This window comes from Protopterus annectens, chromosome 5.part0 (assembly GCF_019279795.1).
Source record: "Protopterus annectens isolate FY-2018-M chromosome 5.part0, PAN1.0, whole genome shotgun sequence".
NCBI classification, from domain to species: domain Eukaryota; kingdom Metazoa; phylum Chordata; order Ceratodontiformes; family Protopteridae; genus Protopterus; species Protopterus annectens.
The window spans coordinates 377,141,345-377,165,734 of NC_056735.1; the positions used below are offsets into that span (position 1 = coordinate 377,141,345).

General features: G+C 43.7%; 1 protein-coding gene across 5 annotated transcripts in view; it reads right to left on the minus strand.

Annotated features, from left to right (window-relative positions):
• RIOX2 (ribosomal oxygenase 2) overlaps positions 1-24,390 on the minus strand; it is a 456,423-nt gene that overhangs the window by 12,098 nt on the left and 419,935 nt on the right. For all 5 annotated transcript variants that reach the window (XM_044072345.1, XM_044072343.1, XM_044072342.1 and 2 more), the window contains exon 9: positions 7,046-7,174. In XM_044072345.1, coding sequence (XP_043928280.1) covers positions 7,046-7,174 — 129 coding nt within the window. The remainder of the gene's footprint in view (positions 1-7,045; positions 7,175-24,390) is intronic.

Below are 24,390 nucleotides of genomic sequence, written 5' to 3' on the forward strand. Positions count from 1 at the left end.
ACTTTCAAAAGAACCTTTGTGAGGAGAGGCAATGGTGGGAAGGCATATACTGTCAGGTTTTTCCAACTGAAAGAGAGAGAGTCCACTTTCCAAGCTTGATGGTGAAATGTCCTTGTACAAAATTTTGTCAGTTGATAGTTTTGAGGCCTGGCGAACAGGTCTATGTCTGGAAGGCCCCATTTTTGAGTTATCATTGCAAATATTTGTGGATCTAGTTTCCACTCGTGGGGATCCTTGATGTTTCTGCTGAGGTAGTCTGCCAATGTGTTTTTCTGTCCTGGCAGGAATTGAGCTTGTAACTGGACTTGGTAGGCCAGAGCTGTGTTCCATAAGGTCATTGCTTGCCTGCATAGAGGGTAAGAATGCGTACCCCCTTGTTTGTTTATGTACCACATTACTGTGGTGTTGTCTGTCTTTATTGCAAGTTGTCCTGGATGTAATAGATCCTTGAAGGCTGTCAGAGCTTTCTGTACAGCTAGCATCTCTTTTTGATTTATGTGCAGATTTCTTTGATCTGCAGTCCATAGGCCTTGAATGCATTGTCCTGCCATGTGTGCCCACCCAGGCGTAGTTTGAAGCATCTGTTGTGATAGTTTGCCTGGCTGGGGGCAAGGTGAAAGGCTGACCCTTGAGGTGACATGCCTGTGACCACCATAGAAATTCCTGTTGTAGGCAGGGAATGAGAGATATCATTGTGTTCAAGCTGTGGCTGTGTTGAGACCATATGCTTTTTAGGTACCACTGTAATTTCCTCATATGCAGCTTTGCAAATGGTATTATTAGTATGCAAGATGCCATGAAGCCCAAAGCCTGCAGAATTTTTCTTGCAGTTAATTGGGTCTTTGTTGCCATTGTCTTGAAATATTGAGTCAGTTGTAGTTGCTTGTCTGGCGTAAGATAAGCCTTCTGGGCCGTTGTATTCAAGCTGGCACCCAGGAATGTCATTTTTTGTGAGGGTACTAGTTTTGACTTCTTTTTGTTTACTGTGTACCCCAGGCAGTTTAGTAGATGCTTTACAAAGGCCAGATGATGTAAGAGAATGTCTTTGCTTTCTGCTTGGATGAGGCAGTCATCCAGGTATGGATATATTTGAATTCCTCTTTGTCTGCAGTATGTAATTACTGGTGCCAGGCATTTTGTGAAAACTCAGGGCGCAGTAGATAAGCCAAAGGGCAGTGCAGAGAATTGGTAATGGGTTGAACCTGCAATGAAACGGAGGTATCTTCTGCAACTTTGTCTGATAGGGACATGCAGGTATGCCTCCTTGAGGTCCAACGTAACTAGCCATGCTTCCTTGCCCAACATGGGAAGTAGCTGCTGTAGTGTTAGCATCTTGAATTTGGGTACTTGTAGGTAAGTGTTTAGAATTGAAAGGTCCAGAATTGGTCTCCAGGCATTGTCCTTTCTGGGCACTAGAAAGAGTCTTGAAAAAAATCCTTGGCCTTGCTCTCGAGTAGGTACCAGTTGAATGGCTCTCATGTCCATGAGAGCTGTAATTTGCTTTTGTGCCTCTGCCCATTGATTTTATGGCAGGTTTGGCATTCCTCTTTTCATTAGCAAGGTGTGAAAGTGGAATCTGTATCCTCGTAAGATTATGTCTAGGACCCATTTGTCCTTTGTGACAATGTGCCAGTTGTCTGCAAAAAGTGCGAGTTTTCCCCCCAAGGGGGCTGCCAAGAGAGTATTGCTTGGCCAGATGACGTGCAAGTCATTGAGTTTGCCTTCTGGTGGTTTGAAACACGTCTTCTCCTCCCTTCTGTGTTGTAGAGCCCCATTGGCTAGGTTTATACTGGGCTTGTGGTTGTCCTCTGCCTCTTGGGCATCTGTATTTACCCCTCTGTGGTCTGTCAGTGGCTGGAAAGGACCAATTTTTTGTTGGCCAGTTTCTGCTGAAGCGAGGGGGTTGTACTTGTAGGAAATCTTTGACTGTCTGCATAGATTTTGCCTTATCTTCCATTTTCTTTAAAACTTCTTCTGCTTTAACTCCAAAAAGAACATCTTGCTGTAAGGGAGCATCTAGTAGTTTTGCTTTAACATGATCAAGCAGAGTTTTTTCCTTTAACCAAGCATGCCTACGTATAACAGACCCAGTGACAGCTGCTCTGCAGGAGGCCGCCAAATAATCAAACCCACATTGTAAGGTATGTTTGCCCACCTGCTCAGTGGCGTGCAACAGATCCTGTACTTCTTTCAATTCAGATTGTTGTGGGAGAGAGGTTATTCTTTGCTTTAACTGAGAGATTAACTGAGAGATTAGAAATTGCTGATACTTAAGCATGTGAAATTGACAATTCAGTGCCCTCATAGCTAGTGTGGCTGAGGTGTAAACCTTTTTCCCCCACCCGTCTAGTGCTCTGGAATCTCTCTCGGAAGGTACTGGGTTTTTAGCCATAGAAGCCTTAGCTCCCTTGGGACCCTGTGAGATAGTCTCTGGGTCAGCTACAGGGCTTTTGTAAAGAAATTTGTGGGAATCAGGCACTCTATAGTATCAGTCTGGCTTAGCCGGAGCAGGCGGTAGAGAGTCTGGGTTGAAACTGGATTCTAAATAGACATCATCCACAATGTCCAAAACTGGTGGAATGGCAAGTGGTCTGTGTTGGGGGAGTAAAATAAATTCTCTGAGCCTTTTCTTTGAATCAGAGTAGTCCTGACCTTCCCAGTGAAAATGTTCCCTCATAGTGTGTAAAGTTTCCCCAAAGGAGTAGTCTTCAGGAGGAGAAGCTGAGGGAATAGAGTCCTCAGCATCAGAATCTTAATAAGGAGAGAAGGAGTAGTCCTGGTCCTCAGAGGAGTCTGAAGAAATGGACATTTGCTCAGAGGATGCATAATCTTCCTCTTGTCTAGGCCTTTTGTCAGGAGGGGGCTGGGAACCCCTGATTAAAGAAATCAAATCTTCAGCCATTTTGAGCATCTGTTTCTTAGGCATGGGGCCTTGAACAGGAGACTGAAGTGCAGTCCTTTTAGATTTAGAAGGAGTCTTCGACTTAGAAAACGTTTTAATGGTGATAGTCGTCGGTCTGAAAACGCCTTCAGAAACCGATGGCGTTTCTGTAGTACCGACGTCTTTTGTAGCAAAGTCGTCGGACGGGCCTGAAGTAAAAGGCTGCGTCGGCCTGGTACATACCATCAAAATTTCCGTAGCAGTCTCGGGTTCCAGATCTGCGGTAGTCAGAGGCTGCGTCGGAGCCTCACTGAGGACCGGAGACTGGATCGGCCGAGGCCTCGGAATCTGGCTTAGGCCTGGGCTGTCTGTCCTTATCCCTGCGTTTTTTGTGCACGCTGGTAGTCGGTTGCTCCGACGGCATGGTGTAGTTAAATTTCCTACCGTAGTGTTGTGCGAAATCAAAGCGTCTTTTAATAGTACGTTTATTAAACCTAGCACAAAACCGACAAGAAGTGACGTTGTGGTCTGGGCCTAGGCAAGGTATGCAATAAGAATGAAAATCCTTATGAGGTATTTGCTTCCCACAAGAAATACAATTGTTAACTTTTTCTGACATCGGTCTGAGGCAAGAAAAGTTTCCCCAATGGGGTACTTAGCTTTATAGAAGACTTTGGTCTGAAATTTGAATTCGAAAATCTCAGGAGTCGGCCGACCGGCACTTGCGAACTGCTTTTGCTTCGGGCACCGCGCGGCAAGAAAGACTGAGGAAAATGGCGTCGGTTACATTATATATACCCCTGGCGCACTGACGTCAGGGAAGAGGCGACAGCAACCGACGCCGGACCAAGACTTTGGAATTCCGGCCGACTGCGGGACCGCCTGACGACAGGATAACCCAATTGTGATGACTGCAGCAGGGTAACACGATGAACATCCTGTTATTTATAAATCTTTAAGTAAATATCAGATAGACATCACTGCAGTGTTCATGCCCAGTCTTGACAGGGAGACAAAATCTGTACAGGAAAGAAGACTAACATGGCCAGCTCTGGTGGAATAGGGAAATAAAGCCCTGACAATGGTTTGGGTGCACGAGTTTAATTATCAAGACGAGCGCCTGCAAGGCTGGCAGGGGAGTATTGGAGTAAACATCCACAGCAGTCTTGCCCATCCTAGTGGAGAGGGAGAGAACTCTGGCTTGCTGCTTGAATGAGAATTAGAAAGAGAACAAAGTTTTCCACCTGTAGAACATGATTTGTTGAGCCCATGTTGTCACTATGCATATGCACTGGCTGTGGAAGTCAGCATGCGGAGATATGCTTCCAGCAGCAAAGCAACATTGGTCGAGCTGTGGGGAAGCTGGCCTGCTCCTTACGACCAGACTTTTCCTACTGGGGGAATGAAAGAGTAGATCAAGCATTGTGGACAGGAACATATGGTTTGGAAGACTTTCTCCTAGCCCATGGATGGATGCCTGACTATTGCTCCCAGTGGGGAATGTGTCAACTTGGTACAAGGAATGGAAAAAAATAAAGAAAAGAATACATATAAGTGAAACTAGAGTAAAACATACACAGAAATGAAGGAACTAAACTATCATATCAAAGCACATATAACCAGCTGCTCAGACTATGGTCCCTTGAATGAAATCTAAGTTTGCTTAATTCTTTTTGTGTTGATCTCTTTGTTATAACACTTTCTAAAAATATTTTAACAAATACACGCAGAAAAAAAAAATAAATAATAAAACTGATGCTTCACTGACATACAGAAGACTTGTTTCCAATATAGACATACTGTAAACATGCTACAAAAAAAAAATACAGTAAAGAAAGAAAAAGGTAACAAGTCAAGTATTAAGACAAAGCATGCCAGACAGTGAAGTGATAGATTAGCGTGTAAATCCAGGTAATACAGATCTCTGGTAGAACAAAGTGTATTGTTTACTTATTTTACATTTGTTAACCGGGCTAGTCCAGCTGGATATATTTCCATTTTCAGTAGAGGCCTGGGGAGAAAAGCTCCATTTGTAACAGAAATCTACTAACACAAATATATCATACATACTTATACAAATAAAGGACATTACATTATTAAGTAGTAAGTACTAGTGAGAGGAAAATTGCATTGAATACCTATATACTTACAGGCTAGGGTAAGTCACTTTACAGTATATCTGTGGTAATATACAGAAAATGTGAAAATGTACATTTATGTCCAAGTTATTTAATTTACAAGTGATAGTTACTACTTACAGAAGGGTAAAGTAATATTGATTAGTGAGAGGAGGCAGTATAGAAATAGCAGTAGTGAAGGCAAGGATTAGTCAGGGTTGCAATAGGGGCATAACCAGTGTGTTTTAAGATGTTTCTTGAGCCTTTATTTAAAGAGTGGGAGGGAAGGTTGTAATGTTAGATCAGGTGGCAGAAGGTTCCAGTTTTTTCCAGCAGTATTGGAGAACAAGGAGTCCCCAGTCAAGTTATTAGACTTGTTTATGCTGGCAAGAAGTTTACTAGAGGAGCGTAAGGAGTTGAGATTCCTATAGGGGGTAATCAGGTTGGAAAGTATTGGGGTGTTGTTTGGTTGGTAAAATATCTTATGAGCAATGGTAAGGGAGAGTTTCAGAATGTTTTTTAGTTCAAGCAGTCTAGTTGCTTTAGGTTCTGACAATGGTGAGTTCTAAATGGGTTCCCAGTGGCAAATCTGGTTATATTATTATAGGAGTTAGCTGGTTTGATGAGGTTACTTTTTTGAGGTTAGTATATATGGGTGAGGCATAAAGAAGAGTCGAGATTAAATGGGAGTGGGCAATTTTAGTTCTAGCTGTTGGAGTTAAGAAAAGTTGAATTCTATATAAGGAGCCCAATTTTCTATTTACTGTTTTAATGGAGTTATTAATATGGTTGTCAAAGGTGAGGTTATTGTCTATTGTGATTTCTAGAAGTTTGGTGGTAGAGTCTGGGGATAAAAGTACCGCTATTGGATTTGGTTGAGAACTCGATAGGGGGGGATTTATCACTAGGTGTAAAGATTAAGAGCTTGGTCTTTTTGGCGTTCAATAGGAGGCAGCGTTTCAAGAACCAAGCCTCTACTGTGGCGAATACTTTCTGGGTTAGAGAATGTAGTTGAGATACAGAGTTAGCAGAACAAATGAGCATAGAATCGTCTGCATATTGTATACAGGTGGCTTGAGGGATTGCTACATGGAGGTCATTGAAGAACAGGGAGAAAAGAAGAGGTCCTAGAATAGAGCCCTGAGGTACTCCAAGGGAGACGGGCAGGTGGGAAGATAGCTTATTTTCCCAGAGAACTGCTTGTTGCCTATTGTTAAGGTAAGACTTGAACCAGAGGACAGCCTTGGTGTCTAGAGAGAGGGATTCAAGGATCTTTATGAGTAAAGAGTGGTTTATCATGTCGAAAGCTTTTGACAGTTCAATAGAGAGTGCAGAAGAGAGGCTATTATTGTTACGGTTACAGTTGATGGAGTTGGTGAAAGAAAGGAGAGCTGTAGTGGTACCATGATATGGTTGAAAGCCATGTTGGCAGTTAGCTAAGATGTTATGTTGGGTTAAGTGATCTATTAGCTGGCGATGAATGCATTTTTCCATGACTTTAGCTAAGGGTGATAAGAGAGCTATGGGTCTGTAATTGGAATAATCATTAGAGTTACCACCTTTATGTAAAGGGATTATGTGGGAGACTTTCCAGATGTCTGGGATAATTCCTTCGTTTATAGTTCTATTTATAAGGATGGATATAGGATAGGCAACTGATTTAGCTGCTTTTTGCAAGTATTCTGATGGTATCTGGTCTGCAGAGGGGGTACATTGTTTAAGTTTTTGGATATCGGTAGTATAGATGGGTTATAGTTGGAAAGTTGGTAGAGAATCAGGTAAAGAGGCAGGGAGACCAGCATTGTCTGTGGATAGTTGTTGGGCTAAAGATTGTATGGTGTCTATAAAGAAGGTATTAAAGGCATTGGCCATTTGCTGGGGGTTATTGTTATCAGCTCCAAGTGGAGATGGTGTGCTAGAGTGGCCAGGGTGTAGAAGTCTATTCTATTTATGCTTGACCAGAACAGTGTTGATTGGGCATTTACTAAAAAACATGCGCACAAATGTCTACACATTCATATAACAAGTATTATTTTCAAATACATACCCTTGAGTCTCTTTCCTCATGAACTTCATCGTCATCATCATCATCTTCTTCTTCATCTCCCATCATGTGATTGTGTCTAGTGTTTTTGAGTGAATGGAACACATAAGCCATCATAGACTGAATCTCATCCTGAAAAAAGTACATAACAAATTACGTGGATCAGAACAGCATTGGAGTACACTACAAAAAGAATTGATATACCTCTGTAAGGAGAAATGGCACCATTCACTGCAGGATGAGGCTAAAACAGTTGAGAGGAGGGGGGTGCAAATACCTAACAAGAACATGAAGATGTCCTGAGTGCACTATGCTTCAGACTGTTATGCACCTTACCAAAGCACAGCAGACAGCTTGACTGACAAAAAGGTAAAGGCTAGTGCTGAAACAAAAGGAAATCTTACTTTCTAGAAAAAGAAAACAAAACTAAGGGATAATTTGAATTCCAAAACATGTTACATAAATCAAAAATCATACCTGAATTACCTACACGGAACACCAAAGTCAAACAATGATTTGCTTAATTAATATAGAAGAAAGATATTATCCAACACTATGTCTTTCAAAGCCCACTCTGCAAGGAGTGGAGGACTGCTCTATGCAAAACTGTTACACTCAATACATGTGGGAGGTGAATAGAACTGGTCACACAGCTGCTAAATGGGCATTTTTCATGTTCTTATGCAGCTGACACCTACCCCCCTTTTGTCACATAACAATGTTGATGGCATTCATTTTTTTCACCTGGCAGACACTGATACTTTTTTGGCACATGAAAAGCGGAAACTCACTCTACACATGTCTATATAAACAAATTCATTCTCACTGTATCAGCTAATCTACTAAAGGAACTTCCCGGAAAAATTATTCGGTAGGTTTACCTTCTCCATTAATCACAATTCGGCTTTCTTCTGAAAAACTCTACATTCATACATATCTGCACTTCTATGCTGATGCATGTTGTGATAAAAAAAAAATTCTTCCTAAACCCCCCCCCCCCAAATCTGCACCCATACACCACTGAAATTCATTCTGCATATGAAACTTAACCTAACACATGTATCTACTTGCCTGCCACAGATGGAACTCCAACTGCAGACAGCAGGGTGAAAAAAACTGATACAGTTCTACTATACCTAACATCACTATCTCCTTCCTTGAGAAGTCCTTTGTTGGGCTGAGTGGCCAGTAGTAGCCACAGCTTTCAGACAGAGTGCTTGACTACAGATATACCCAATGCAGCTTAATTTTTACAGTTGCCAAATGATAATGCTTGGTGAAGATGTGTACGGAAAACCCAAGTGGCAAGCAGCTTGGATGTCTGTAGTAGAGACATTCCTGAAGCAAGAAATGGAGGCAGCCATCATTCTAGCAGTACAAGCCTCACCTCAGGGCTTGCCAAAGGGTTGTAAGCCACCTGCTTCAAGGGGTCAAGAGATACAACACTCCTTTAAAAACTGCTTGATCAACTTGTGCACAGTCCTACAACCCCCTCCCCCGAACAAGGTCATAATGTATACAAATACCAGGCATACACACCTTGATCATGGAATAAACGAGGCACAAATCATACAGGTGTCTGCCATTAATTCCACATCACTTGTAAAATGAACATCAAGAGTGGAATTTGGGTACCATTCTGCCCAAACTGTAGTGTTTCCACTTGGTGGTACAAGCCTTCCAAATGGCAGGCTTCCTAGCAGCCTCACCAACCTGTGATTCCATCCAGCAAATCCTGTGGGAATCAATGGACTTGCATCAGAAGCCAGGCTCTGTGGCATATTCACATGTCACCCAAATGATGAGGGCATCAACGATTTGGACCAAGAGAGGTTACTGTATCAGCAGGGACCTAAGAGCCTGACTTCATGCCCTCCTTGGCTACCAAGCTGTGAAGGAAAAAAAGATCTGGTCTTTTTTAAATTTACTGAATTATGAAAAGGAGTGCAAATCAGCAGAAATACGCATAAACCCCCATGCTAGAGAGAGGGAGAGGAAGTGAGTGAGTAAATAAGTTCATCTCCGTGTACTTCTTGACTTCTTGTACTAAACAAAAGAAAGGAAGACAGTTTTCTCCCAAGCAGGGAACATGTTTATTTCCAAAGTGCTTCACTCCTGGAATACCCTACCTGGTTTCTGAATCTGCAGCTCAAAGAGATGTCTGGAAGAGCAGCTTACAAGTCCAGCAGCTCACTTTTTAGGGATGGGAACTGCAGACACTAATGCCACCTTTGCTTGTTTAGATACCACATGATGAAATATTCAAACAGCTCAAAAGAAGCTGATGTAGCAATTCTCTACAAGGACATCAGGCAATCCTCTCTTGGATACAAACAGCTGATGCAAAGTTTCCTCCCCAATAGGAATCCTAATACGTGCACCATGTAGAGGCCTAAGTGGCCTCCCCACCACACATGATACTACAAATGCTTCAGCTGCAGAAAGGGATGGTCCACCAAAAGACTGATGGTGTCTGTTCACAAGGACCAGAAACAAAAATGTTTATGAGCAATTGCTGGCTTGAAATTACTGATGTTTCATAGTCCACTGCAAAAGCCTGCATCCTTGGATGCACAAATGGGACTGTAAAAATTGTGGCAAACATTAATCTAAAAAGATGCACTGAAGGCTGAGCATCTACCCTGTACTGCATCCTCAACCAAGCTTCTAACATCATAGCCCCCAGAACTATTTTTTGAAGTCAGGAATGACCACCACTGGACAGGACTCAGTTCTGTGCCAATAAATCAATAAATAATAAAGTGGAATGGGGGGACAAGCAGGAACACTTCCAGGACATCCTTGAATTTCAGTAACCATGGCCAACAGTACAGTAATGGTTCTGGCACGGAGGAAAGCCTGCATGGCAATACTTCACCTTGGAAGAGATGTGAAAGCAGTCCTAGAGGACCATCTTGTGTGGACCCAAAATACTGCCTAGGTACACCATAAAAGTGCCCTGCAGGAGCAAAGGCATGAGACACTAGACAGTAAAAATCTATAACCAGGCATAACAGATGTGCTTGTTGTAACTGCTGAGACTGAAAATGGTTAAAAAAAATGCCCGTCCCCTTCATGACCAGGAAGAGAAAAAGAGTAAAACTTCCACCCCTTTGTAAACGACAGACAGCTTCTAAAGCCCCTTCAAGCAGGATATTCTAGACCTGTCCTAAAAGTTTTGCTGAGAAGGACTGATCTGCCCATAGAGATTTTTCAAGTGCAGCACTGGTGAACTCCAGAATGCTGCCATGAATGACCAAATTTAAACCACTGGCACTTTGTGAAGATTGTAAAAGCAAGCTGGAGTGCATTTGTAGAACACCCCCTCCCGCACAGGCAATCTCAGAGCAACCAGCTGGATGGCTCAGCATCAGGGAGGGAGGACTCTGTGGTGCTCAAAACCATCCAAATGGAATGGGAAGGCTTCTTCTGGTTTGTGGGTCGGTCAGGCTTAGAAAAGGAAAAAAGCAAGAGGAGTAGGCCAGACGGACAAAGGCCCTACACAGTGCTGAAGACCTGCTTCATATTCACATCATCCAGCACATCCCAAGTGGGCATACAGGACCGTGTTCTTCAACATCTCCTTCACAGAGGACAGTCTCAGGTATGATATCCTCTGCAAGCACACACCTGAGCCTGCACTGACGAGCCAGAGTATCAGCTCAATCAAAATTATACAAGGAAACATAGTAACACACTGCACGTGTCATAGACAAATTGTTTATCCAGTACCTTTTTAACCAGTCAAATCTTACAGTGGAAAAGGTGAGACAACAGAAAAGGGTTCTCGGCTCCAATGTGGCACAACAGAAACCTCCAGGCCACAGCTGTCCAGAATCTTAGACTCCTTGTCAAGCGGCAAAATAGCAAGTATGTTGTAGTCTCAGAAACCAATACAAGGCCAAAAACATCATGCACAAGTCAGAACCAAGACTTTTGGTTAACTGCTTTCCCCACTCAGGACAGAACTTTTAAAAATGTGTGCATAAATAGTGGAGTAAAATCTTACCATAAGCATAGATTCTCTTCTATGCTACAGTATTCTTTACATATGGGAGATCCTCTACCCAAGCGACCAGACATCCAGCCAGCATACAACAGCTTTTATGTACTGCAGATATGTGGGATGTCGTATATATGGCCTGGCAAACATCAGCCATAAAAGGACATGCGAACGTACAATCAACACATTTTTCAATGCATACTTTCAATTATCCCCACTGTACAAGTTAGCCCTACACCTCTCTCTCTCTCTCTCTCATGGTCAAGCAGCTTTAGTTCATGGCACTCTTACAGATTCTCTTGCTCACCTCGGACTCACTAATCTCCCTCATTCTTCTTTCGGCTTTTCCTGGTTAGGGGTCGCCACAGCGGATCACTTGTCCACTCATGATTGGCAGTGGAGCTTTACGGTGTCGAGTTGCCAGCCCAGCGCTCAACCTTCCATAGAAGGCACACACATGCATGCACTCATGCCTAGGGCCAGTTTAGAGTATCCAATCCACCTACAGCATTATCTTTGGGATGTGGGAGGAAACCGGAGCACCCGGAGGAAACCCACATGACCACAGGGAGGACATGCAGACTCCACACAGAAGGCACCCCTGCCAAGGATCGAACCGGAGAACCTCTTGCTGTGAGGCGGCAACGCTAACTACTGCACCACCACAGCCGCCCTCACTAATCTCCCTCATTAAACGACAATAAAAGACCCTGCAAGCTTTCTCCATACACTGCATTCACCTTTGCTCCCAACGTGTTATAACCCCAGCTGAGGCAATTTGACAGCACCGCAATTAGCTTTGCTCTTAAAACTGAAACCCCACTTAGTCATAACATTAATGCCTTACAAGCTTAAAGAAAAAAGAAACTTCCAGTGGACCGTTTTATTGACTTAAGTGCGTACATAAAATGAAATGTCTAGGAATCTTTATAGCCATAAACTAGACGTGTTCAGAAAACCCATGCTATCTTGGCAGGATATGCAACATATTACATAAATGACAAGATTTTACATTTTCACAGTATAAGTTAGTAACAGTAAAGGTTTTCTGCATTTAATCAAGGTTAACAATAATACAGCAGTATACAACTTCACACAGCTCCTCCTGGTGTCCTGCAGAGGGATACAGGCAACAGAGAGACCCAAGAGAGACTTTCAACATAAGTATTTTTCTCTGCTTTTTGCTCCGACTGCATTCTCCCACCTAAAAAGCGAGTTTCTAAATGATCTGTGTTTGAAAAAGCTATAATTGTATTGCCTTACCTGATTTTTACAGTTGCACTTTTTAAAAAAAAAACATTTAAGTCATTTTTGTATTATTTAACTGCTGTAGGCTACACACTCAAGTGCACTAGCATGTTGATAGCATTTACAGTGTTTTCTGTGTGATTTTCTGTTACCTTCTGCAAAAAAATAAAAAAAAAAACAAAAAAATATTATTTTTCCCACCTTTACTGAACTAGATTAGTCCAGATTTCAGGCTTTGCTTAATTCCGGACTGTGGTAGAGGTTCCTGTGTTGCCCATATCCTTACTTGGACAGGAGGAAGCTTCTCTGTTCATCAGTGAGAGTGGGGAGCTTTGAGCAGCCTATCTGTCCCTGAAGGAGCGGTCTCAGCCCAGAAACTAGTAGCTTATTGGCCGTTTTGGGTCAATTCCTATTTCTTTCAGTTTCCCTGCTTTAAAACCCGCATTTGCGCACCGCCGCTTAAACAGGCTTAAACTATTCTTGGCTACACAAAGTCTACTCTTCACTTTTTCCCTTGGAACTGTTCTAACTCTCAAAGTAAGCACTCTATTTTCCTTCTAAAGCCCTGCACTTGCTCAAATCTTATAAGTATACACTAACAATCTAAAGCACTACACCCTCTTATACTCTTTTATAAGTACTTGCTCCCTATTGGTCCTATCTGATCATTCTATAAGCAGTTCCTTATACTATCCTGGCATGTCTGTAAGACAGTTTCAGGCTTACTCTCCAGTACAGCTAGTAAATCTGGGAATCTTGAGGCAATGTTACAATTGCTTTATGTACACAGACCACCCTCTCCTCCTCCCAACAACTTCAAATATATGCGAGAGATGCAACTATACAGCCAAGCTGGAGGCTGAGCTCTCTCAACCCAAGACTGGCACAGTTAGTCAGGAGGAGAAGGTAACCACTCACACCACAAACCCAGTCTCACATAGACCTATAGCATCAGCAAACCAAACACAAACACACAAAAACATACTCGGAGGCTCTAAATAAAAATCTGCCAAAGCAGCAGAGACCGCCAAAGCAGACATCCAAGCAACCGCTACCCCACAACAATACCCACGTATCACATATTTCACAAAGTCAGTGTGCCACACAGTCACAGCCCTTAAGGCTAAACAATACACCAAATACACTTGTAATAGGTGACTCTATTGTCAGACACACTGACGTCCCACTCACCAGACTGAACAAGGAGAAGGTCACTGTAAGCTGCCTGTAGGGTGCCAGGATCCACCACATAACACAAGCACTCAGGTCACTCCAAAGCAAGTACAACTATGACTCATTGTCCATGGTGGTGTGAATGACCTGAGACGTACCTCCCTGGACTACATGAAAAGAGACATAGAGGAGCTCTCTGATCATGTAGCCCAGGCCAGTATCACCCTGACCTTGAGTAGCATCTCGCCCTCACCAAGAATGATGCCACAGTATAAAGACAAAATGATCAATTTTAACAATTGGCTAAAGTATTGGTGTCATTCAAAGGGGATCCAGTGTCTGTCAGCCTGGGATGACATGCCCGACAAGCCACGTTGCTTTGCTAGGGACGGCTTGCACCTGTCACCCCTGGGCTTTAGAATACTGGCTAAGCTCTTGCCACCCCCATAGTGCCTTTTCTAGGCAAGGGTCTAAAGACAAGCCTACCTCCACAGACAACACAAGGAGAAAAAAACTAAGGGTAATGCTACTCAATGCCAGAAGTCTAAACCTCAAGATGCACGCACTCGAGGCTCTCCTCAGTATGGAGAATATCGATATCTGTGCAGTAACAGAAACCTGGTTCAAGGCTCCTGAGAGCACCCCAGCACTACCAGGTTATAAAGTACAGTTGTGTACCTACCATAAATGTAGATGTTCGAGTGTATTCACTGTTGCAGTCATTACACTTGGGTTATCCTGCTGGCAGGCTACCTGCAGTCAGCCAGAATTCCAAAGTCTAGGTCTGGCGTCGGTTGCTGTCGCCTCTTCCTCTGACGTCAGTGCGCCTGGGGTATAAAAGATGCAGCCGACGCCATTTTCTTCAGATTTACTTTCCCCAGATGTCAGGTGCCACCAAACAGGTAGGCTGAAAAAATTATGACAAAAAGCATGCATGTACTGAAATAAACATTTCCTTCATCTACAAGCAAATACACCACATAGGTTGTATAGAACTGAGAAGTACAGTAAAGTCCCAGCAAAGAAAAGGGGGATGGTGGGTGGGTAACCTGGACTGCAACAGTTAATTCACTCGAACATCTACATTTATGGTAGGTACACAACTGTACTATGTTCATCGTGGTTCACTGTTGCAGTTATTACACTTGGGTTGAATCCCAAAGCTGTGGTTGGGTGTCTGGGCCTAAATAGAATTAGGAGAGGCTACCAGGCCCTGCAGAACTGCAGTGGCAAAACCTGCTCTAGATTTAGAGTAGAGAGGTAAGTGGTAGTGCTTGGTGAAAGTGTGCACTGAACTCCGGGTTGCAGCCTCTAAAATGTCTTTGGTTGGTACTCCTCTGAGGAAGGCTGCTGAAGTGGCTGCTGCTCTGGTAGAATGTGGCCTAATGCCCTTAGGCACTGATTTGCCATGTTGTGAACAGCAGAAGCGAATGCAGTGTCCTATTCATTTTGAAATAGTCTGTTTTGAGATGGGCTTTACTCGTGATCCTGCAGCACAAGTTATAAACAGTTGCTCAGTTTTTCTGAAAGCTTTTGTTTTGTCCAAGTAGAATCGTAGCTGTCTGTGTATGTCCAAAGCATGCAGACGTCTCTCCCCTTTATTCAGGGGATTTGGATAGAATGTTGGCAAATTAATGGTTTGGTTAAGAGCCACACTGGATACTACCTTTGGCATAAATGTTGGGATTGTCCTTAGAGAGACCCTGTCCTGATGAAAAATGATGAAAGGTTCCACTGCCATTAATACCTGTAACTCTGAGACTCTTCTTGCTGAAGTTATTGCTAGAAGCAGAGCAGTTTTCCATGATAAGAATTTTATATCAGCTGTATTGGCTGGCTCAAAAGGAGGCAGTGTGAGCTTTTCTTAAAGTCGAGGTCCCAAGTAGGTATTGGTGCTCTCCTTAGGGGTCTTATGTTATTTGCCCCTCTGAGGTACTGCCTTAGTAGTGGATGAGAGAAAATAGGAGGTTCCGTATTGTAATGAGCTGAAATGGCAGAGGCATGGATCTTAATTGATGAGAAGGATAGGCCTTTGTCCAGCATCTCAAGTTAGGTATTGTAAAATCTGAGGTATATTTGGAACAAGTGGTTCGAGTCCTTGTGCCTGGTTCCAAGCACAGAATCTCTTCCATTTTTCTGCATAAGATTTCCTAGTGCTGGGCCTCCTGGCTTCTAAAATGACATCCATAACAGCTTTAGAGAGAGGTGTGGTCTAAGTGGCTATATTATCTGCCATGCAGCCAGATTTAAGGTTCTGAGTTGACTGTGCAGAATCTGATTGTTTTGTTGAGTCAGAAGATGAGGAATTTGAGGTAAAGACCAGGCTGGGCCTTGAGACAAGCTCTTTAGGATTGGGTACCAGTGCTGGCGTGGCCAGTCTGGGGCAATCAGGATCATTTTTGGCTTCTCGTCTGACTTTTAGGAGCACCTTGGGAAGAAGAGGCAGTGGAGGAAAGGCATAAACTGTCAGGGTTTTCCAGCTAAATGATAGAGCATCCACTTTCCATGCTTGTGAGTTCTTGTGCAGAATTCTCTGTAGTTGGCAGGTGTGAGGGGAGGCAAAAAGATCTATGTCTGGGCGTCCCCATTTCCTTGTTATCATGCTGAAGACCTGTGGATTTAGTTTCCATTCATGAGGATCCATGAGATTTCTGCTTAGTTTGTCTGCCAGTGTATTTTTCGTTCCTGGCAGGAATTGTGCCTGCAGATGTACTTGCTAGGTCAGTGCTGTGTTCCACAAAGTCATGGCTTGCCTTCAGAGGGGGTAGGAATGTGTGCCCCCTTGCTTGTTTATGTACCACATAACTGTGGTATTGTCTGTCTTTAGTAATAGTTGTCCTGGATGTAGTAGATCCTTGAAGGCTGTCAGGGCATTCTGTACAGCTAGCATCTCTTTTTGATTGACGTGAAGATGCATTTGTTCCTTGGGCCACGTGCCCCGAATACATTTTCCTGCCATGTGTGCTCCCCAGGCATAATCTGATGCATCTGTTATTGTCTGCCTGGCTGTGGGTAAGGCCAAAGGCTGTCCCTTGTTGTGGTGACAGGCCAGTTCCCACCATCGAAACTCCTGCTGCAGGCAGGGAATTAGAATTATTATTGTTTCCAGGCTGTGGCAATCTTGAGTCCAAACACTTTTTAGATACCATTGTAGTTTTCTCATATGCAGTCTTGCATATGGAATTAGTAGAATGCAGGATGCCATGAAGCCCAGGGCCAGCAGAATTTTTCTTGCAGGGAGCTGGGTCTTTGTTGCCATCATTTGAAAGTAATGAGTCAGTTGCCTTTGTTTGTCTGGCATGAGATAAGCCATCTGGGCAGTTGTATTTAAGCTTGCACCCAGGAATATTATCTCTTGAGAGGGCACTAGTTTTGATTTCTTTTCATTTACTGTGTACCCTAGGCAAATTAGTAATCTTTTTACAAACGCCAGATGCTTTAGTAGAATGTCCTTGCTCTCTGCTTGAATAAGGCAGTCGTCCAAGTAGGGATATATTTGAATTCCTTTTTGTCTGCAAAATGATATTATTGGTGCCAGGCATTTTGTGAAGATCCTGGGCGCAGCAGATAAGCCAAAGGGCAGTGCAGAGAATTGGTAATGCATTGAGCCAGCTATGAATCTGAGGTATCTTCTGCATGATTGTCTGATTGGGGCATGCAGGTATGCCTCCTTGAGGTCCAAAGTAACTAACTAGTTGCTGCAGTGTTAACATTTTGAATTTTGGAACATCCAGGAAAGTATTTAGGATTGACAGGTCCAGTATTGGTCTCCAGGCTTTGTCCTTTCTGGGTACCAGGAAAAGTCTTGAGTAAAATCCTTGTCCCTGTTCTTGCTGTGGTACTCTCTGAATAGCTCTCATGTCCATGAGAGCAGAAATTTGTTTTTGTGGCAGGTCCGGCATACCTTTTGATTTTGGAAGGGTGTGAAAGTGGAACCTGTAACCCTGAGAAACAATATTCAGTACCCATTTGTCCTGGGTGATCATGTACAAATTTTGTGAGAAAAGTGCTAGCTTTCCCCCTAAGGGTGCTGCCAAAAGGTAAGTGCTTGGCATTTGTAGAGGGAAGTCATTGGGACTGTTTCCGATAAGGTTGTGATTTGTCTTTTCCTCCTTTGGGGGCTGAAGTACCCCATTGTTTAGGTCTGTATGAGCCTTGGGGCTGAGATCTGCCTCTTGGGCGTCTGTATCTGCCCCTTTGTGGCCTGTCTGACACTGGAAAGGACCAATTTTTTGAAGGCCAGTTTCTGCTAAACCTAGGTGGTTGAACCTGTAAGAAATCCTTTACTGTCTGCATTGATTTTGCTTTATCCTCCATTTTCTTTAACACCTCTTCTGCCTTAACACCAAACAAAGTATCATGCTGTAGTGGAGCATCCAATAATTTTACTTTAACATGTTCAGGTAAACTTTGTTCTTTCAACCAAGCATGCCTTCGAATGACAGAGCCTGTAACTGCATCTCTACAAGAAGCCTCTAGTGAATCAAAACCACATTGCAGAGTATGCTTTCCCACTTGTTCAGCTGCATGCAATAAATCCTGCATTTCCTTATTGTCAGAACATTCTGAGTTTGTAAGCATTTTCTGTTTTAACAAAGACATGAGGTACTGTTGATATTTAAGCATGTGAAACTGGCAGTTTAAAGCCCTTACAGCTAAAGTAGCAGAAGTGTAAACTTTTTTCCCCCATCTACCCAGAGCTCTAGAATCCCTATCAGAGGGAACACGTTTTTTTGCAGTGGAAGCCTTAACCCCTTTGGGACCCTGAGAAATTGTTTCTGGGTCAGCAGCAGGGTTTTTATAAAGACATTTATGAGAGTCTGGGACCCTGTAGTACCTGTCTGGCTTGACTGGTGCAGGGGGTAAAGAATCAGGAGACAGACTGGATTCAGAGAAATCATCATCAACAATATAAAGCACAGGGGGGATTAGCCAGGGGCCTGTGCTGAGGCAATAAAAGAAAGTCTCTGAGCTTTTTCTTGGATTCTGAATAATTCTGGCTCTCCCAATGGAAATACTCCCTCATGGTGTGCAAGGTTTCCCCAAAAGAATAATCCTCAGGCGGAGAGACTGAAGGTATAGATTTCTTCAGCATCAGAGTCCTCATAGGGAGGGAGAGAATAACTCTGATCTGAAGAGGAATCAGAGGAAATGGAAACCTGGTCAGAGGAGTCATAGTCAGTGTCTTGCCTAGGCCTTTTATCAGGAGGGGGATGGGAACCCCTGATCAAAGTAATTAGGTCCTCGGCCATTTTAAGCATCTGTTTCTTAGGCATGGATGACTGTCCAGGAGAATGCTGTACTTGTTTCCTTGTCTGTAATGGTGTTTTTGACTTTGCCTTGGCTGCTGTAGTGGACTTAATAGTAAGCTGTGAAGTCTGAAAACACCCTCAGAAGCCGATACCTACTAAGCGGCTCCGGACCCATCTGAGGGAATAGTTTCCGCAGGCCCAATACCTTGAGTTTCCGAGGCCTAGGTGTCTCCACGTGGGAGTCGGATATGGCCTGTGGCTCTGAGGTAACGGGTGTCAGGGGCTGCGAAAGCGCCTCACTGAGAACCGGCGAACCGACGCCTGGCCTAGAAGAGGCTATGTCGGTTTTGGACCTCGGACCTGTCCTTTTCCTTGTCTAAGTTTTTTATGAATTCCGGTCGTCGGTTGTTCCGACGGCATTATGTAGTTAAACCTTCGGCCAAAGTAATGTAAAGCAAAATCAAACAGACGCTTAATAGTGCGTTTGTTGAATCTAGCACAAAACCGACAATAGTGACGTCGTGGTCAGGGCCTAGGCAAGGAATACAGTAAGAGTGAAAGTCCTTATGAGGTATTTGCTTCCCACAAGAAATACAATTGCTAACTTTTACTGACATCGGTCTGGAGCAAGAAAAAGTTTCCCCAATGGGGTACTTAGCTTTACTGAAGACTTCGGTTCAGAAATTCGATTTCAAAAATCTCAGGAGTCGACCGACCGGCACTTGCGAACTACTTTTGCTTCGGGCACCGCGCGGCAAGAAAGACTGAAGAAAATGGCGTCGGCTGCATCTTTTATACCCCTGGTGAACTGACATCAGGGAAGAGGCGACAGCAACTGATGCCGGACCTAAACTTTGGAATTCTGGCCGACTGGCGGTAGCCTGCCAGCAGGATAACCCAAGTGTAATGACTGCAACAGTGAAACACGATGAACATCTCATACCATGCTTTTCGGCCCCAAAACTCGGACCGAAACACAAAAGGAGGGGGGAGTATCCATATTCATCAAAGATACCCACACCTCCAGGTTAGTGGCACTGCATGAAGCATTGGAGACCATCCATGTGCAACTAACAGTGGGTAAAACTGCCTTTCGGTTTGTAGCCTGCTACAGATCACCCTCCCAATCTCAGGAACCCCACTCAGCTTTCCTGAGAACATTGGAGAATATGAAGGTCTCTCCAAACACCATAATATTGGGTGACTTCAACTACCCAAACATTGATTGGGAAAACTGCTCAAGCCCCAACACCCTTGCCCAGTGGTTCCTAGAATTTATAAACTCAAACGCTATGGAACAACTGGTCACCACTCCCACAAGAGGGGACAACATATTGGACCTGGTCATCACCTACATGGGGACTCTATGTTCTACACCAGAAGTAAACCCCTCATTGGTAAGATCAGACCATAAACTAGTCTCACTAGGTATCCATATCCCATCCCCACCCCCAGCCAAGGAAACCACTGTGAAAAATTTCTCAAAAGCAAACTTCACACTTCTCAAAACCGAGGTGGAATCCTTCAAAGCCCCTGGGCCAGTGGAAAATACTGCTCGAACCGCAGAATCCTTTACAAATGCATTCTATGAGCACTTACAGGAATGCATGGATCGTGCTATCCCAAATAAAACCAAGACTCACTCCTCCAAAAGAAGGAGACCTGTCTGGTGGACCCCGGCCATAAATAAGCTATACAACAGAAGAAGGAAGCTACTACATGATAGAGCAAAATCCCAAAAAGGGAAGGCATCTCTGATCAGTACTAGCAAGAAACTACGATCCCTCATAAAATCATCAAAGGCCAGCTTTGAAAGAAAAATTGCCCAAGATGCTAAAGATAATCACAAGGCCTTCTTTAATTATGTCAGGAATCTGGGTGGAAACTCCCAGATATGCTCGGAGTTAGTGCAAAATGGCAAAAAATACACTGAACCCACAGACATTGCCAACATCCTGGCAGACAGGTTCAGTGCAAACTTCTCCTCCCCTTCCCCCCTAAAAGAGAAATTGTCTGTCCCAACAGGATGTAGCCTCCCTGACATCACAGATGCACAGGTGAAGGCTGCCCTCTCCAAAGCAAAAAACACAGCATCAATGGGACCGGACGGTGTCCCGGGCTGCGTCTTACAGGAGTTCCAAGAAGAACAGAACCCACACAAAGTCACTGTTCAAACTCAGCCATACTACAGGTTATGTACCCAAAGAATGGCGTACAGCAACAGTGCTCCCACTCCACAAAGGTGGTGCCACAACAGACCCCGGGAACTATCGCCCTATAAGCCTGACTAGTCTGGTCTGCAAGGCTATGGAGCGTATCATCATGGAACTCATAAACAAAGACATTGGGAACCTCCAGACACTGGACCCTACCCAATTCGGCTTTGTTAAGGGCAGATCTTGCCTCTTAAACCTAGTTGACTTCTTTGAAACAGTTATGAAGGCCATAGATGAGGGGGAAGGTAGTCCACACAGCCTACCTGGACCTCGCAAAAGCCTTCGACACAATACCCCACTCGGGCATCATAAATAAGCTTACCAGCTTAAATATCAATCCCTATGTCACAAGATGGGTTGCAAACTGGCTCAGGCATAGAACCCACATGGTCAGAATTGCAGGTGCCATGTCAGACTCTAAACCAGTTACAAGTGGCATCCCACAAGGTTCAGTTCTGGGACCTCTCTTGTTCGGTATATACTTCTCTGAGGTACAGGCTAACACGGGAGGACTATGGCTGACCAAGTTCGCAGATGACTGCAAACTGGGAGCCATAATCGACTCTCCGGCTGACACTAGCATCCTCCAAAAGGGTCTCACAGAGACGGATACCTGGTGCCAGAGCCACGGCCTCAAGCTAAATGCCAAAAAGTGCATAGTCATCCCCTTTGGGAAAAACAAAGTGCCCACAAATTACCACATAGGTGGTAACCCATTAAGTACAGAAGAAGTAATTAGGGATTTGGGGACCCAAGTAGATAGTAATCTCTCCTTTGACAATCACGTTGCCAAAGTGGTTAGAAAGACCTTCTCTATAGCCCACCTTATCACAAAAGGGTTCACACATCTAGATCAAGAGAGGTAATTGTGCCCCTCTACTCATCACTCATCAGGCCCATAATTGAATACAATGCCCAATTTGGGATGTACCTTACCAGACACCTGCAGCAACTAGAGAGACCCCAAAAGTACCTCACCAAGAGGATCACGGGCCTCAAACAGATACTCCAGCTCTACTCAGTTGTTTACCGCCTACTCAGAGGAGATCTATGCCTGATGTACAAAGCCATGTCTAACCCAGAATTAATGGACATGCTCCACCTCAGGGAATCCAAATCCCTTAGAGCTACATGCTCCAGGGACTTAAACCTCAGCACAGCAATAAATAGGACTTGCTGGAGGGATAGATTCATATCCCAGAGGCTCCCCTCACTCTGAAACAGAATCCCAATTCATGTTAGGCAGAGCCCCTCACTGACCCTCTTCAAGTGAAATCTTGACGAGTGGATGGGAGATCGTACGTTTACCCCTGGGATCTCTTCGGTGTCCCTGCTAGACAGAGGCACAGTAAACTAACCTTAAAGGGCTATCTTCTGTGACCTACTATACAGAGGCACAGTAAACTAATCTAAAAGGGAGGCGAAAGCCAAATGCACTCTGGCTAGGCTTATAAATGCCCTAGGGCAGATAGCCTAGTATCTACCTATGAACCTATGATCTCACACACCAACTTCTAGAAAGTTACAGCAGAGTAATGAATGTGTTAAGAAGCTGCTTCCTGTAATCAACAGTACAAGGTCTGAGTCCTTCTGATTCCATTTGCCTACACTACAACTCTGAGCAAGTCATTCAGAGTTGTCCCTAAAAAGCCTGAAAAGGAGCACTTCAGCCCAATGGGCTTACCTAGTTAACAAATGAATAAACAGGAAATAAAAAAAAAGCATGTAGGTTCCAATCAGCAACATGCTCCACAATCTCCACAACTGCATAATCAAAGCATTAAATATGATGATACATGAACAGAAGCATGTTTTTTTATGGCTGCAGGAAAATGATGCAAGACCATGAATTTCTTTTTTTTTTTTACAGAATTTACACAGCGCATTTGAAAACTTATAATGGATTTCAAAAATCAGGTGGAAATATTTATTAAAAATACCACTTCCTACTGGTTTTAAGAAATATGGAAGGGAGTTTGCACATGATTTTAAAGGCCATCTGCCTTCTTGGAGGTCAAAGGGGAACAGTTATGATGCCTCTAAATATTCCTTATTAGCATAATCAATGACTCACTCCAGAAGTTGTATAACCCCGATTTCTTCAAGCTTTTCCCAGGAAGCTACATCAAGCATTTCTAGGGAGAGGAAAAGAGGCTAAAGGCCAGTGTAAGCTGGTGTTATTCATAACATCAACTGTTGCAGTGCTGATGGGATTCCTGCTTCCACAAGCTTGACTTTTGGCCTGTTATACACAGATTCATGCTTCTCCTGTTGGCTCAGCAGTCATTTCCCACTCAGACTTCAGTGGTATAAAAAGATATTGGCTGTGCCGTGCTCAGAACTATCTTGCCTCCACTCTATGTACAGACTAAGGCTCAACTGCATTGCCAGTCCGCCAGTCTGTCAGTAGTTTCCCTAACAGGGTACTTATCGGGTACTTATCGGGAACTCTTGAAGCAGGATGAACTCTTTTCTTCATTGTTTATTATCACGGGACAGATGTCCATGTGTAATAAATGTATTAGATGAAGAAATACATTTTCCCAAACGAACTTCCAGAAGTTGTGTCCATTTTTTTTTTTCCCTGCATCCACAGCACAATGTGCCTGGACAGAATAAAGTATTTCAGACAATCTGAGCAGTTACTTATTTCTGTTCTTAAGGGCAGTGAGAAAAAAAGGCCATAGCATATTGCATATGCTTTTGTTATTCACTTTATGGCAGACAATCGTAGGCTATGTTAGAGTCCATTCTGCAAGAGCCACTGCAACTACCACCACTTTCCCAACAGAGAGGTTAATGCACACAAACTGTACTGTAAGCAGCAATCTGAGCTTCTGTACACACCTTTTCAAAGCTACACCTGGGCAGTGCGTCTAGGTCCAGAGCAGGTTTTGTCCAGGCACTCTTCAGTATTTGTCGTCACTTGTCTCCTCTTAGGAACAGTCACCCTCTGTTTGTAAATTCTGAGAGTCTTCCCAAGACTCAGTACTGCAACAGTGAATATCATCAAAAATTTAGTACACTTGTGTTATGAACTCATCTTAACTGTAGATATTTAAGTACATTCATTGTTGCAGTCCCAGTTCCCTTCCACCATCCTCCCTCTTCTTTGGGTAAAAATGTAAGAAGGCAGTCAACTCCACCTCTCTGTCAGGGCATTAGCAATCTTGAAAGAAGGAGGAGCCAAATCAAGATGCCTTGAGGCTGCAGCAAATACGCAATTTGTCAGGACAGGTTCCAATGGAGAGAGGAAGAGACCAAATGTTCCTCATCCTTTTTGCTTTAATATGTAGAAATGTTCTGAGGAGACACCAATTAGGCCACTAGTCTGTCTGTGGCTTCTTTCATAATCCTAAACATCTCTCCAAAGGAGAAGGTCTAAAAGGGAGGGGATATAGGGGAAAAAAGTTTTCTTTATCTTACTCCATATAAGAAATGTTGCTGTCTCCCCCG